Here is a 16,003-nt window from a genome sequence, read left to right as displayed (position 1 = left end):
TTAGAACGTATGTTCACAATATTGGCATGAGGCATGTTCAAAAGATGTAAAAGATCAACGATGTCTACTTGAGGGGGAGTCAACTATATGCTGCACTCTTTTTCCCTTAGCTAAAGTTTTTCCCACTGGATTTTCTTTAGAAAGGTTTTTAACGAGGCAGTAACTTGCATTTAATCTTATGAAACAAAATTGTCGTCCAAGGAGGAGTGTTATAAGACAAATATGTATGGCCGACAACTTTTATGCATATGACCAAATACATTTAACAACTCTCAACTATGTACAGTAGATTTAAGCACTATAAATAAGCCTCATATGTATGTAAGTTTTGTACACCGAATAATATCAATATGCTCTCTCCCTCTCTTTTATCTTCTAATTATCAATAGCCTACAGTCAAAAAACAGACCACTAAAGGTAGTTATAAGCCTACTGAATTATAACACGTTCACCACTAAAGGTAGTTTATACACTTACTGAATTATAACACAAACTTCTTTTTAGCCGACCTGTACCCGCCGATCAATTTTTTTAATTCACCTATCCATCCCAAATACGGATATCCGCGAATAGGGTTTTCTTTCTCCACCCGTTGTGATCCCTATTTTTACTTGGAGAAAAGAAAGGTTTCATCAATCAATTTGTGTGAAAACTATGGTGACCTTGTTGTCGTACGTCACTACGAACCTCGAAATTCTTACGAACTTGCAGCCTAATCACTTTATTTTCGTATCTTAAATAATAAAGTGTATTTGTTGCTGAAATCTGTGAATTGGTTGCTTGCTTTCGTCTAAAGCGTCTTATACTTGTATTCTATCTGATATTGTTCTTGACTTGATGGACGATTGTAGTCGATCGGTTTTGTTTGAAAATTATTCTAGATGAGATTGTACTTGACTTGATTGCCGATTGTTTTTGTTTGAAAATTAGGGTATCGTAATTTCCGTTTGAGCTATAATTAAGTTTCTAGGTTTTTTTAATCGACCTGTTCGTTTAACAGTAGAATGCTTTGATGTGCATCAGTAGATCTATTTGTTGTATGCTTAGCTTTGGTTACAAGCGTGTTGGGGGTGTATACAGGTAATATACATATATTTTATTCCAATAATAAATGTTTGGTGTCTCATTTGCGAATCTGTTTGGTTGAAATTATAATATTGTAATATAGTAATAAGTATCATGATAGTTATAACTTGGAAAATTAGATGCACGTAGAGGTTGGATTTGAATTTGTATGTTGTCTTAACTGGAGTTTATGTGTTGCAAGTACTAAATCAACGTGTATAACTGTATATTTAGTCAATTTCTAATTGCGGTAATTTGCGGTTGCTCCTCATTTCTTCCATAGATGTGTCATTGTTCTCACAAATATTGAGTGTCAGTAGCATACAAAGTGAGATGCTCACAACTCACTAGAGTGTGCTGGTGATGTCTTATAATATAGTTATTGGATTGTACTCGGTAACTAAATTTATTGCAGTTTTAGTGATACAAGTGGTGAAAGATGAATCATAGACAATAAATACGTTCACATGTTTATCTAAGTGTTTGTTTGTTTGTAGTTGAGGATTATTAGTTAGATGTGTGTATAGTATGTGTGATATCTAGATATCAGTGTCCCTTAATAAGATGGTGTACTAAAGACATTATTATCTAGAGTCAAATTATCCTGATAAGTTTGTTTCTGGAGTCAAATTATTCTTTAATCAGCGTTGATAACATTAGTGGCCTGATATCAATAAAAATAGTCTTTTTGGGTTGCGTGTCATGTGCCATACATATAGGTGAAGATTTTGACGTATGTTGATCTGAATAAGGAAGGATGAAAAATGTAATACGGATTAGTATTAAATCAGCCCACAGATTTGATTTTTAGATGATTGTGATGATAAATTAAATTCAAACTGACTGACTGAAGTAATAGTTATCAACTTGTTGTTAGATGGCGCACGATGAGCAGCAGCAGCAGGTTTGTATGGGTTCATCATCAGCATCATCATGTGAGAAGTTGCCTCCTTTATCATCTTCTGAAAAATATCCATGGTTTATTGTTCAGAACCTCGAAGACGAAGTCATCATGTGTACAGAATTTTTCTCTACACTACATGACCCGTTGCTTAAATTTCAGTGTCAAATCCCCGAGTTAACAGAAAACGTATCAGAGGTTGTTTCTACGGGTGGTTGATAATATCAAACCATCCGGATAATGTTATGTGGTCTCTTTGGAACCCAGTGAGTTTGAAGACTGTAAACCTTCCCCCTCTGATCTTGAAAGATGAAGATGGTAATAAATGTATACGTGAGTGTTTGTTGACTGCTCCTCCCGATGATCCCACTTGTGTCCTCCTGTTAACGAGATGTGATGCACCTGCATTTGTCTTTTGTCACCTAAGAAACCGTAGTAAAAGGAAGAGGATGAGGTGGACTGAGATGTCATAGTCTAAACAGCTCAAGAGATTAACATATGATGGTGTATTACTACGTAACCTATGTTGTTGCAATGGTAAAATATATGCCTCAAGTTCCGATGGTTATTTCTGTACTTAGTCATACAGGTAGTAGTAAAGTGGGACAGAGTTGGAGAAGTTATGATTCAACTACTGATGTTTGGGGCTTGCCCTTGGCCTGAAATTCATCGTTGTGTTCACTATGATCGTTTTATTATAGGAGGAAGATACGGAAATAAGGAATTATTGTTCTGCGTTATCGTGTGTTATCACAATGGAACTAAGAAACTTAAAGCTGCTGAAGTGTATCTGTTTCGATTAGACACTGGTCGCATAAAGTGGGAAGATTTGGAATGCCTCAAGAAATGGGACCTGACTGGTTTCAATATGGAAGAATACGAAGTTGATTGCACTAAAGACTTCGACATTACTCGAGATATGTGGGAAGAAATGAATAACTTGAAAGACACTGCTATCTTTTATGTGGATCTTGGTCGTGATCGCACCATATTTCATAACCCCGCAGTTGCCTCCGACGAGTTATTAGGGGGTGGTTATATATACATTCGTGACAAAATGGACGGAATATTACACTTGTACCATGTCAGAGATAAAACCATCATGGCATCTCCTATGCCTTCACGGGTGGTCTCAACAACCCATGTGTCCATGTGGGAAGGAACAAGGTAATTAATAATAATAATAATAATAATAATAATAATAATAATAATAATAATAATAATTATTATTATTATTATTATTATTATTATTATTATTATTATTATTATTATTATATTATTATTATTATTATTATTATTATTATTATTATTATTATTATTATTATTATTATTATTATTATTATTATTATTATTATTATTATTATTATTATTTATTGCAAAAAAGTGATGGCGATGAAACTAATAATGCTTGATCATTTATGCAGGCAGCTAGAAGAAGAAGACGATCATGTAGAAGCAAACTGGACGGGTACCTCCATCAAACAAGAAAAGGATGAGAGAGTAGTAACATTAGACGAGGATTTGAATAACAACGAATCGTCGAGGCTGCTTGATGTGTTGGAGATGCTTTTGGAACATTGTGTCGGTGTGGAGTATCTGAACCTGCGTGCTACGTGCAAACTCTGTTGTCTAGCATTACCTCCGATACGGTGGAGCAACGAGACATCACGTACCAGATTACATAATTGTTCGTTAACCTTACCATGGCTGATGGTTGCAAATAAACATCGAGGAGGTACTATCAGTTTTACAGATCCGTTGTCGGGGGATAACTACTTTGTGAAAAAGAATTCACAGGTGCTATCGATTGTGAACGACCGAATGTATTGTTCGAGGTATGGTTGGTTGTTGTTTGAGAGCAGAGAATATAAATGCCCGGTGTTATTTAACCCATTCACAAGCGATGTTCGCAAGCTTCCAAATTTTGGTGAAATACTTTGCTTATGTCTCTCAGCATCACCTACTACTAATTCGTCTTCTAATAATAATAATTGTATAGTCGCTGGATTTGCATATGACGAAGGACAGGACTATTTGATCTACTCTGTAGGTGTAGGAGGAGATCAGTGGCGTTTCGTCCCTCTTGGTAATGATGATTGGCATATATATGCTTTATTAACATTTATTGGCCGAGATCTTTACGCATTGGGTGAAGGCAGACAAGTTATCGTATTCAAGAATTTGGGTGGTGAAGAAAGGATTCGAAAAACTGTTTTAGCCAATGCACCACCACTGATGATGGTAAGTAGTAGTAGCAGTCGCGAGACACGGAATTATTTCCTGATGAGTTGCGACGATGAACATCTTTTACTAGTCATTGTGGGTGATGAGTGTAGAGAAATTGAGGTATTCAAGCGAAACGATGATGAGGATAAATGGGAGAAAATAGATGGTATAGGAAAGCACACTATCTTTATTGGTGGTACAACGTCTATTTGCGTTGATGCCAAAATGTCTGAAATGGAGAACAAGATCTACTTCCCGCAATTAGTGTGGTACTCACTCGAAACACACACGTATCACGCCTCATCTGATGGGAAAATCATGAAAAGATATTTCCAGGGTTTCGTGGGAGCCAAATCTCATCTCAACTGCCATGCTTGGATACAACCAAGTTGGTGTTAGCTACCTACCCTACCTTAATTAATTACCTAGCTAGCTAGCTCGTATTCTTATGTGTGATTCAATTTATTATTAATTCTTGTGTTGTGTGGGTTAAGTTTTAATTATTTCTCATAAATGTTATGCTTCTTTGGTTTGATGTTTTAATTAGTTTTTCCTTGATGTAAGTTCATGTGAATTTTTGTTCAAGTCTCGATAACAAGTTATTTTGCTTTTACGTAGTCAATAGCAAAATTATTTTACTCTTACTATATGAATTATTAACAATAATAAAGTGTATTTGTTGCTGAAATCTGTGAATTGGTTGTTTGCTTTCGTCTAAAGTGTCGTATACATGTATTCTATTTGAGATTGTACTTGACTTGATAGACGATTGTGGTCGATCGGTTTTGTTTGAAACTTATTTTATTTGAGATTGTACTTTGACTTGATTGGCGATCGTTTTTGTTAAAAATTAGGGCTTTTAAAGTCAAGTTAAATGTTCAAGAAAACTCAAAACTCACCCGGAAGTCAAACCAGAAAGTCATACCGCAAGGTTAAGTTTAAAGGTTTAAGAAAATTCACCGGATAGTCAATCCGAAAAGTCAGATTGGAAATTCAAGTTCAAAGGTTCAAAGAAAGTCAAATAAGAAACTCATGCCGGAAAGTCAAGTTCAGAGGTTCAAGAAAATTCACTAGAAAGTCAAACCGGAGAGTCAAATTCAAAGGTTTAAGAAAACTCACAAGAAAGTCGAACCAGAAAGTTAGATCGAAAAGTCAAGTTCAAAGGTTCAAGAAAACTCACCGGAAAGTCAAACCGGAAAGCCATATTGGAAAGTCAAGTTCAAAGATTCAAGAAAACTCACCAGAAAGTCAAACCGGAAAATTAGATTGGAAAGTCAAATTTTGAGGTTCAAGAAACCTCAACGGAAAGTCAAGCAGGAAAGAAAGATTGGAAAGTTAAGTTCAAAGGTTCAAGAAAACTCACTGGAAAGTCAGACCGAAATGCCAAGTCCAAAGTTTCAAGAAAACTCACCAGAAAGTCAAGTTTAAAGGATGTAGAAAACTCATCGGAAAGTCAAGTTCAAATGTTCAAGAAAACTCACGGGAAAATCAAACCCGAAAGTCAGAATGAAAAGTTAAATTCAAAGGTTCAAGAAAACTCACCGGAAAGTTAGATCAAAAAGTCGGGTTCAAAGGTTCAAGAAAACTCACCGGAAAGTCAACCCGAAAAAAGTGAGACCGGAAAGTCAAATTCAGAGGTTCACAAAAACTAACCAGAAAGTCAGACTAGTTCAAAGGTTCAAGAAAACTTACCGAAAAGTCAGACCGGAAAGTCAAACCGAAAAGTCATATCGAAAAGTCAAAATCAAATGTTCAAGAAAACTCCCCGAAAGTCAAATTAGAAAGTCAGACCAGAAAGTCAAGTTCAAAGGTTCAAGAAAACTCACTTGAAAGTCAAAAATAGAAAGACATACTGTAAAGTCAAGTTCAAAGGTTCAAGAAAACTCATCGAAAACTCAAACCAGAATGCCGGACCAGAAAGTCAAGCTCAAAGGTTCAAGAAACTCACCGGAGAGCCAATCTGGAAAGTCAAGTCCGAAAGTTAAGTTCAATGATTCAAGTAAACCTACCAGAAAGTCAAACTGGGAAGACATACCGGAAAGACAAGTTCAAAGGTTCAAGAATTTTATCGGAAATTCAAACTGAAAAGTTAGACCGAAAAGTCAACTTCAAAGGTTCAAGAAAACTCACCAGAAAGTTAGACCGAAAAGTCACTCTCAAAGGTTCAAGAAAACTCACCTGAAAGTCAAACCGGAAAGTCAGACGAGAATTTCCAGTTCAAAGGTTCAAGAAAACTCATCGAAAAGTCAGACCGGAAATTAAAGTTCAAAGGTTTTAAAAAACTCACTGAAAAGTCAGATCGAAAAAGTCAAGTTCAAAGATTCTACAAAACTCACAGGAAAGTCAAACCGAAAAGTCAGATCGAAAAGTCAAGTTCAAAGATTCAGAAAAAAAACTCACCGGAAAGTCAGATATCTATCTGAAAGTCAAGTTTAAAGGTTCAATAAAACTCACCTGAAAGTCAAGCATGCAAGTCAAGTTTAAAGGTTCAAGAAAACTCACTAGAAAGCATAGGCGGATCCAATTCATTAGGACCGGGGGCGGTCGCTCCCGGTGGATTTGAAATAGTGTAAAAATTTTAGATTTTTCGACTTTGCCCCCAGTGAATTTTTTTTGCCCCAAATCATTCAAATTTTGTCCAAATTTTGCCCCAAAACCTTTAAATTTTGCCCACAAACCTTCAAATTTTGCCCAAAAAAATTGCTACAGTTTTAATTTTTTTTTTGCCCCCGGCGAAATAAAATCCTGGATCCTTTCGAAAAGTTAGACCAAAATGTTAAATCGGAAAGTTAGACCGGAAAGTCAAGTTCAAAAGTTCAAGAAGATTCAGACCGGAAAGTCATATTCAAAATTTAAGAAAACTCACCAGAGAATTAAACCAGAAAGTCGGACAAAAAAATCGTGTTCAAAGGTTAAAAAAAAACTTTCCGAAAAATTAAATCAGAAAATCATACCGGAAAGTGAATATTAAAAGCTCAAAAAAACTCACCGAATCAAATTCAAAAGTTAAAAAACTAAGGTAAAACTGATATTGTATGAGAAACTCTTAAGTTCAAAGTTCAATTAAACTTATCGGCAAGGAGAAAGTGATTTGCTTTGAAAACTCACGTATCTTTTTTCCGCATAATTAAAACCCCCAAAAACACCACCACCCGATCCCCCCAGAATTCTCTAATTATAACCTACAGTCAACAATCACAACTAAGCCCTAATTTCAACAACAATGCAACCCTCAAAAACCCTACCGGATTCCGACCTACCATCGCTCGCCGCCATCAAAGTCAAATCATCTTCACCTCGTTTCCGCCCAACTGCCAATCCTTCCACCACCGAAACCCCCACCGCCGGCGCCCAACGCCGTATCGGAATCGCCGTTGATCTCAGCGACGAAAGCGCTTTCGCCGTCAAATGGGCCGTCCATCAGTACCTTCGTCCCGGCGACGCCGTGATTCTCATCCACGTCCGTCCTACATCCGTTTTGTATGGTGCCGATTGGGGTTCCGTTGACCTTTCCATCGTTGACACTGATAATGAAGACACGAAGTCGAAACTAGAAGATGATTTTGATACTTTCACAACTACTAAATCTGCTGACTTAGCACAGCCTCTTGTGGACGCGCATATACCGTATAAAATCCATATCGTTAAAGATCATGATATGAAAGAGAGGCTTTGTTTGGAAGTTGAGAGGTTAGGGTTAAGTGCTGTGATTATGGGAAGCCGAGGTTTTGGTGCGACGAAACGAGGGAGTGATGGAAGGCTTGGAAGTGTTAGTGATTACTGTGTGCGTCATTGTGTATGCCCAGTTGTTGTTGTTAGGTATCCTGATGAAAAGGATGCTGGTGCTGCAGCTGTTGAACCTGTTGTTTCAGTTGCTACTACTGATGATGAAGATGATGAATCTGAGTTTCATGATGCAACTGATGAGAAAAAGTGTTAGTACTTTGGCTTATTTTTTTTTCTTTCTTCAGTATTCACTTTATGGTTGTAATCAGATGTGTTTATAAGCTTGCATAACTGTAATTGAATGCAATTAATTAGGTTATGTTGAAATTGGATAACTAAGACTAGTGCTTTAAGATAGGTATTCCATTTGGGATGTTTATGAGATGCTTAATTTATACTTATTTGGGTACATTTTTAGGGGTAAAAAAATGTTTAATTATTTGTTTGGTTAGTTGTCAGAAACTTATTAATGCAACTTGTCGGTGTCAAAGATTGTGGTAGGCGGTTATCTGCTTTGCGGCTTGGTTCTTGAATTTTCAGCTTCGGGGGCCTTATTAGTTATACTCATTAGTCATCACTTGTGTACTTTTTGTTACTAGTTATCTAAGTTTACTTGAGCTACCATTATATATATTCCAATTTGTGGGTGATGGATTTAGAGTATGCCAGTGTTTTATTCTGCAACAGAAAAGGGAACTATGTCATGTGCACGAATGGCGAAACAAGTAGAAATCAAATGCTATTTACGTTACTTGGGTATGCACCTGTCTATAAGAACAATGATTTTAGTTGATCAAAGTTGCCACTTACTATATAAAACTAAAAGCATGTGCATTCTAGTCTAGCTTTAATTTTTTAACATTGCTGTCATTAGTTTCTCTTGATGAGTATAGTTTTGCTAGCGTGATAATCAGCTACCTGGTTCATATACATGCAAAACTTGATATCGAAGCTTACCTTGATGTCATATTTTCATTGATTAGAAAGTTTGTTCTAAAGCTATTGAGATTCTGTTTAAGTATGCACACAATCTGTTACTGTAATTTTGTTGAAAGCCAGGTTTGGAGGTGCTGTTTGGTTACCTTATATGATTGCTTTTCTTACTTTCTGGTTATATGTATTTGCAGGAGCATTGATGGAATGGTCTCATGTGAATTTTCCGTTTAAAGGTAAGAGATTCACACAACTAGAAGTTTATTGCATTTGTAAGTGGCATATTTGACCTATTTCTTTATGAATGTGTCGATTCAAGGAGTTATGTTTTGTCTAACGGGACAACTAGCTAAAATCCAAAATAGTTTAAAATTTTAATTTATTAAATTTGTCTTTGACACTAACCAATTTTAAAAAATTTTAAATCTTTTGGATAAAAGTAACTTCTTTTTATTTACAACATGCAGGATGATCAGAAGGGCAGTCTGCAGAGTGTCAAATTAAGTAGTCAATTTTTTTTCTTTCCCCCTCTGTTTGAATTTGGGTATGATACATGCAATTTGTCTTGAGGTAGAATAACTGGCGCTAGTTTTATAATCAGCATGTCTTGTGATTACCAGTTGTGTAGCTGGATTCTGTATGACAATGTGACATAATGTAATATAACTATGTGTTAATTATGTACCCCACAAGCGTTTTATAATTCTTATGCCGGTTCAACTAGTCTGCAATCTGCATGCATCCAATCCTTCACAAAAGAGACGAGGGGTTCTATGATTGGGACATTTTCTTCATTATTTGTTTAGGTTACCTGTTCATCTCTTACTGAAATGAACCATTGCCTTGGGGTTGTTGAGATTTGATATTCATTTACAATGCTAGTAGCGGATTTGATCCGTAACAACTCGTGCTCTAGAGAGTAGAGAGTGTTAACTTTCCATGTTTTTAGTCAAATATGAGCTGGCATATTACAAGTAGCAGTAAGTTTCTCTAATAGAAATGGTACTACATGGAAATACTAATATGGTAGTCAAATAGATTATAGATTATACACAAAAATGAAGATTGATATGATCATTAGAAGTCATACAGTCACCCATTTACTATCAAGATTTGGACATGTTTTCCTCGTTATAATTTCCGGGCGTGTTTGCTTTAATTTTATATTTTTTTAAATCTTTTAGGAGCTTCTAGCTTTTATATTAAAGCTCCAATTAATAAAAAAAACTTCATTTGATTTAAAGAGCTTAAAGCTTTTAGACAGAGCGAAAATGCTAATTGAAGTAGCGTTTGAGAAAAAACTACTAGTTTTTTTTTTGTTATTTTACTCTATATTTTAATAGTTCCGGCTCATCTTTCAAACACCTACATACATATAAAAAGCTAACCTAAAACATATAACTCTACAAGTTAATTTTGCCAAACATGCTATCTTTGAAAATTCAAGGTGATACAGACATGTAGATTTTTTAAGTCATTAACTCGTAACTCTAAATGCAAAACCACAATGTGGCGTACATTGCAGGGATCCTCTTATATTATAGGTTTACGTCTAGAGGGAAACGAAAAAGACTAGTAGAGACTGTGATGCTAAGCTGGTTAACTTTAAAAATGCAATACTGATACTACACAAGTCTTTGCGAAATTATTGTGCCAATATTTTATTTGTGACAATTGTCATAAAGTCCTTTTGCTTGATGTGAAAGTCAAACCGTGGACTCCGAAAAGTCAAATGACTTGAATGAAATGAGCTTTTGTGGTTTAAATTAAGTTTGAATCATTCAATTTTTGAGCATTTGAGAAAATATACAAAGCCTCGTACCTTTCATAATTGACATGTTCATATTTGTGAAAGAAAAAATTACGCCGTTGGTACCTGTAGTTTGTACTGACTTGCATCACAACACCTAAACTATTTTTTTTACGTCGTTGGTACCCAGGGTTTCATCTTATAACATTCTTGATACCCATACAAAATGGACGTTAGTTTATGAGGGTTAACCCCTCACATGTGCCACGCATGTGAGGGTATTTTCGTCCTAACAAAAATTGTCTTGCATTTAAATTCATATATCAGTCAATTGCTTGGGTCCCCAATTCATGTAAAATCATATTCGCTTAAACCCTAATTCAATTTAATCCACACCAGTCTCTAGTTAAATTAAACACCCATATCGTCACAAAGGTTGATCACTTTTGTGGAAGAGCAGCTATAATTCGTTGTGTCCAGCCACTTCATCTGTACTTGGGGATTAACGCAAGTGCACGAGCCCATGGGCGGAACATCATGAAGGTAAAAGAGGGCGGTGGCCCTCCTTATATTCAAGGTCAGTAGTATAAATTTGGCGATAATTGAGTCTATTTTCGTTGGTTTAATTGGTGAGGCCCTCCCACAGAATTTTGGACGCTTGTAAGATCCGATTGTTTAATTGATTTTTATATTGTGCTATGTTTTTAGTCTCCCACATAATCTTAGTTTGCACATAATCTGAGCCCATGGGCGGAACATCATGAAAGTGAGTTTAACAATCTGACTCATTTTGTGATTTAAAGTCAAAATGGGTTAAAATTACTACCTTTGTAGTATGCTTTAACAATCTGACCCATTTGGTGATTTAAAGTCAAGACTATTTGTACATGTATTTTGGTACAAGTAAAATGGCCATGTTTGTACATGTGCAGTTAAATTTCAAGTTAATGTAATAGTTTTTTGAATCTGCTCATGTTTGGCAAGTTAGGCAATGTTTGACAAGACAATTTCTGTTTGGACGAAAATACCCTCACATGTGTGGCACATGTGAGGGGTTAACCCCATATACTAACGTCCGTTTTGTATGGGTACCAAGAATGTTATAAGATGAAACCCTGGGTACCAATAACGCAAAAAAATTAGTTTAGGTGTTGTGATGCAAGTTAATACAAACCACAGGTACCAATGGCGTAATTTTTTCTACTATCTTAATTCAGTTTTGGGCTTTTAAAAACGCGTGAAAGGAAAATATCGTATATCATATATTAGAGATATATCATATCTATAGATTATCTTGTAAATATCTTTTACGTAATTATAGCATAAGTTAATTACATGTATATATGTATACATATCTTTGATCATGGGAATACAAACCTTCCATTAAATTATAAAAGACAACTCGACGTGGGTTTAAAATCACTAACAAAGATAGATTAAGGAATATAAGGATACTAATCTTTTGCTTAATTTTGAGGGGCAATTATGGTAAACAACTAATCTTACGGAGTCAACTTTTTAAACTACATAGCTACAAACATTTGTGACAAATGCTTCATCACCTGCCTATCAATCAATATGAAAATAAAAATATTTTCCTTGTTCCTATTTGTCTTCACCATTTTTTCTTTCTTCTTAAACTCGACAGCAATAAGCACCATTACACCAAACCAAAACATAACTGATGGCCAAACCATTATTTCAGACGACGAAACCTTCGTTATGGGTTTTTTCAGTCCTAGTACTGTTTCAAGAAACCGGTATTTTGGAATATGGTACAACAAAATATCAGTTATGACAGTTGTATGGGTTGCCAACAGAGAAACACCAATTGCCGACACTTCAGGTGTATTATTACTTGATAATGAAGGAGTTTTGATGCTCATTAATGGTACAAATTCCTTAGTTTGGTCGTCTAACACATCGATAAGCGAAAATAATCCAGTAGCACAACTTCTGGATACAGGGAATCTTGTTATTAGAAATGAAAATAATCGTGATCTTGATAATTACTTATGGCAAAGTTTCGATTACCCGGGTGATACATTCTTACCAAGCATGAAATTTGGGAAGGATTTTGTTAAAGGACTTGATAAGTATTTAACATCATGGAAACATTCGGATGATCCGACACCTGGCGAGTATACAAATCGGTTTGATTCTAATGGATACCCACAAATTCTGTTGAGAAAAGGTTCTGTCTTGCAGTATAGTTCTGGGCCATGGAACGGGTTGCGGTTTAGCGGGATGCCGAATTTGAAACCGAATGATATTTATACATTTGGGTTTGAGTATAATAAAGAAGAACTTTATTATAAGTACGAGCTTGTTAATAATTCTGTTGTGTCCAGGATGATTTTAAGTACAGATGGCATCATACAGCGGTTTATCTGGATCGAACGGACGTTAGAATGGAGGCTTTATGTGACTGGACAGATGGACAACTGTGACCGATTTGGATTATGCGGTCCGTATGGTATTTGTAACATTAATGATTCTCCTGCTTGTGGGTGTTTGCGAGGGTTTGAACCGAGGTTTCTGGATGAGTGGGGACGAGCTGATTGGTCGAACGGGTGTGTGAGGAAAACCGAGTTGAATTGTGCGGGTGGAGACGGGTTTGTGATGCAATCAGGTGTGAAGGTGCCTGATACAAGGAAGACTTGGTTTAATGAGAGTATGAATCTTGAAGAATGTAAGGTTGAATGTTTGAGGAAGTGTAACTGTACAGCTTATACAAATTTGGATATAAGTACAGGAAGGGGATGTTTGATATGGTTTGATGATTTGGTTGATATTAGGATGTATTCTGCAGATGGCCAAGATATCTTTGTAAGGATGGCTGCTTCAGAATTGAGTAAGATCAAACTCTATTGTATTTTGAAGAAATAGATTAATAAATTGGTGGGTCGGATACTGGGTTAAAACCAGTACTTTCTGTATTGGGTAAAACGGGTCGCGTTGACCCAAAACACTTTTTGTCCAAAATTTCAAACTTTAATTTAAAATTAGAGTGACAAACAAGATAACATTTTTTTTCTAGTTTCAACAATATATTTGTTTTGAATTTGACCAGCATAACCAGAAATACTCCCATTCATAATAAGTAAATAAATAAATGGGGAGTGATTCGTACACCACTAGAAATTATCCATACACCACTAAACATGCTTTAACGGGTTATACAATACAACACTGTAATTTTAGTGTTATTTTCGGGTTCGGTCCAGTCCGGACTGAAAATCTGGAAACATGTGGACCGAGGACCGGACCAAAATTGCTTGGTTTGGAATCGTTCAGTTCGGGTTTGGTTCGATTCTTCATTTTCGGTTAGGTTCCTCGGTCTTTCCCCAACCCTAAACACCCCTATTGACCGTATGATGGGTAAGTAGGGGCCGCCAGAGGGCCAGTTATACAGTATATTCATTTTAATGTTATGTACAGATGATAAAGCTAAAGCAAAGCAAAGAGTGATAGCTATAGTCATTCCTATAACGGTGGCAGTGATTACATTAGTAGGCATTTCGCTGTTTGTTTGCAGAAGGAGGAGGCAGAAGAAGAATGGTAATGCTTCTGCCATATCCAAGACCTTTATGCATTAATCAGTACTTAAATTTAAGTTACAATTTTCATCCTGTGTTTATTATAGGAGTAAATAGCATTGGTCATGAAAATAAATTTGCCAATGAGAACGGGGATGAAGATTGGGAGTTGCCGTTGTTTGACTTCAACACCATATCCATTGCAACGAACAACTTTTCAGATAACTGCAAGCTCGGAGAAGGTGGTTACGGGCCTGTTTACAAGGTAATATTAATATTAATGATAAACTAATTGAAACTTATATTATATTTATTAACATTAACATATGGTTAATAATTTGCAGGGAGTTTTGGAGGAAGGCAAAGATATCGCTGTGAAGAGGCACTCGAGAAAATCAAAACAAGGAATAGGTGAGTTTCAAAATGAGGTTAAATGTATTGCTAAACTTCAGCACCGAAACCTTGTGAAGCTTTTAGGATGCTGTGTTGATGACGATGAGAGAATGTTGATCTATGAATACATGCCCAATAAAAGCTTAAATTCATTCATTTTTGGTATGTTTCTTATCACACAATAAAACCTTTTATATATCTATACTTATCACATATCATTGAGAATTAACGTATAGTAATCTGCAGATGAACAAAAGAGAAATTCACTTGACTGGTCAACGTGCGCCAACATTATTATTGGGATCGCAAGGGGGCTTTTATATCTGCATCAAGACTCGAGACTAAGAATAATTCATCGAGATCTAAAAGCTAGCAATATATTACTCGATAAAGAAATGAATCCAAGAATATCGGATTTCGGTTTGGCGAGAAGTTTGGAAGGAAGTGACACCAGAGCAAATACAAGAAGAGTAATGGGAACCTAGTAAGCATTCATATATATCAACATTTTTTCTTTTGCTTCTCTTTCGGGCCCGAGTTTTCGACTCACTTTGCAAGCTCACTAATCTCGAGGCAACAACCTGCTTTGCAGGCTGCCCAAAGTCGTGCATGGTGAATCTACGTGGCCACAAAGGTTTTTTTTAGATGCAACATGGTTTTTCGGACTCCTGACCTTCCGTTCTACCTAGTGGGAAAGCCAGAATCGCCCTCGGCTACCACCTCATATATTTTTCAACATTAACCAAAAAACTCAACTTCAATCACACTAAAATAATTAATTAATTTCATGCAGTGGCTACATGGCTCCTGAGTATACAATTGATGGAATTTACTCAACCAAATCCGATGTCTTCAGCTTCGGTGTATTGGTTCTTGAGATAGTAAGCGGAAAGAAAAATCGAGGTTTTCGCCATGCCAATCACGATCTCAATCTTCTTGGACATGTAAGTTTCAAGCTTTTAATTTTCATAATTTGATATATCTTTTGTTATTATGTATTAACATGACACCTATTGTTCAGGCATGGAGGCTGTACAAACAGGGGAAGCAACTGGAACTGATTGATGTAACTGTCGAGAGCTCGTATGTGCAACAGGAAGTTAAAAGAGCGATTCATATTGGTTTGTTATGCGTGCAAAAGTATCCCGAAGACAGGCCCGACATGCCGTTGGTTGTTCTGATGCTAAGCAGTGATATTCCATTGCCTGAACCTAGACAACCTGGTTTTTATACAGAACGAAGACGACCACAAGATGCAGAATCTTCATCGAGTAATGCCGATTTGAGCTCATCCAACCACTTAACTGTCACATATTTGCAACCCAGATAGACTTTTTTTTCCCCATTTATACATATTTTTACACAATTTATACAGGATATATCAGCATATGAATAAATGTCCATTAAATGTTTCTTTGTAAATGTCAAATTTACAAATAAAATACTTATTGAACACATTTTTGAATTGTA

The 16,003-nt window shown here is 36.0% G+C and overlaps 3 protein-coding genes across 7 annotated transcripts; all 3 read left to right on the top strand.

Moving 5' to 3' along the window:
* Positions 1-546: 546 nt before the first annotated feature.
* LOC139852103 (uncharacterized) lies at positions 547-4,846 on the top strand. 2 transcript variants are annotated; one of them, XM_071841328.1, is made up of 3 exons: positions 547-671; positions 1,943-3,133; positions 3,391-4,846. In XM_071841328.1, the coding sequence occupies exons 2-3, from the start codon at positions 2,589-2,591 to the stop codon at positions 4,589-4,591; spliced, it is 1,746 nt and encodes a 581-aa protein (XP_071697429.1). In that variant the 5' UTR covers positions 547-671; positions 1,943-2,588; the 3' UTR covers positions 4,592-4,846. The 2 variants fall into 2 exon arrangements, with proteins under 2 accessions (XP_071697429.1, XP_071697430.1); XM_071841329.1 differs by lacking the exon at positions 547-671 and adding an exon at positions 964-1,080.
* A 2,432-nt stretch (positions 4,847-7,278) lies between these two features.
* On the top strand, positions 7,279-9,535 carry LOC139851752 (universal stress protein PHOS34-like). Its single transcript, XM_071840916.1, has 3 exons — positions 7,279-8,127; positions 9,046-9,087; positions 9,319-9,535. Coding segments are annotated over exons 1-2 (714 nt in total). The 5' UTR covers positions 7,279-7,415; the 3' UTR covers positions 9,048-9,087; positions 9,319-9,535.
* A 1,451-nt stretch (positions 9,536-10,986) lies between these two features.
* Positions 10,987-15,990, top strand: LOC139851749 (G-type lectin S-receptor-like serine/threonine-protein kinase At4g27290). 4 transcript variants are annotated; one of them, XM_071840912.1, is made up of 8 exons: positions 10,987-11,178; positions 12,307-13,455; positions 14,043-14,162; positions 14,248-14,405; positions 14,485-14,695; positions 14,780-15,017; positions 15,327-15,477; positions 15,555-15,990. In XM_071840912.1, the coding sequence occupies exons 1-8, from the start codon at positions 11,139-11,141 to the stop codon at positions 15,861-15,863; spliced, it is 2,376 nt and encodes a 791-aa protein (XP_071697013.1). In that variant the 5' UTR covers positions 10,987-11,138; the 3' UTR covers positions 15,864-15,990. The 4 variants fall into 4 exon arrangements, with proteins under 4 accessions (XP_071697013.1, XP_071697012.1, XP_071697014.1 ...); XM_071840911.1 differs by lacking the exon at positions 10,987-11,178 and having other exon boundaries at positions 11,974-13,455; XM_071840913.1 differs by lacking the exons at positions 10,987-11,178; positions 15,555-15,990 and adding an exon at positions 15,126-15,167 and having other exon boundaries at positions 11,974-13,455; positions 15,327-15,424.
* The last annotated feature ends 13 nt before the right edge of the window (positions 15,991-16,003 follow it).

Source organism: Rutidosis leptorrhynchoides, chromosome 6 (genome assembly GCF_046630445.1).
Source record: "Rutidosis leptorrhynchoides isolate AG116_Rl617_1_P2 chromosome 6, CSIRO_AGI_Rlap_v1, whole genome shotgun sequence".
NCBI lineage: Eukaryota > Viridiplantae > Streptophyta > Magnoliopsida > Asterales > Asteraceae > Rutidosis > Rutidosis leptorrhynchoides.
The sequence above is the reverse complement of the archived record's forward strand: the minus strand, read 5'-3'. Positions and strand labels throughout refer to the sequence as shown.

Excerpts from the sequence above, each read along its gene's own strand:
- LOC139852103 (XM_071841328.1), top strand. The coding sequence starts at position 2,589 with ATGATTCAACTACTGATGTTTGGGGCTTGCCCTTGGCCTGAAATTCAT. Across the intron at positions 3,134-3,390 it reads TCCATGTGGGAAGGAACAAG|GCAGCTAGAAGAAGAAGACG; the intron begins GTAATTAATAAT and ends TCATTTATGCAG.
- LOC139851752 (XM_071840916.1), top strand. The coding sequence starts at position 7,416 with ATGCAACCCTCAAAAACCCTACCGGATTCCGACCTACCATCGCTCGCC.
- LOC139851749 (XM_071840911.1), top strand. The coding sequence starts at position 12,180 with ATGAAAATAAAAATATTTTCCTTGTTCCTATTTGTCTTCACCATTTTT. Across the intron at positions 13,456-14,042 it reads GATGGCTGCTTCAGAATTGA|ATGATAAAGCTAAAGCAAAG; the intron begins GTAAGATCAAAC and ends TGTTATGTACAG. Across the intron at positions 14,696-14,779 it reads CTTAAATTCATTCATTTTTG|ATGAACAAAAGAGAAATTCA; the intron begins GTATGTTTCTTA and ends AGTAATCTGCAG.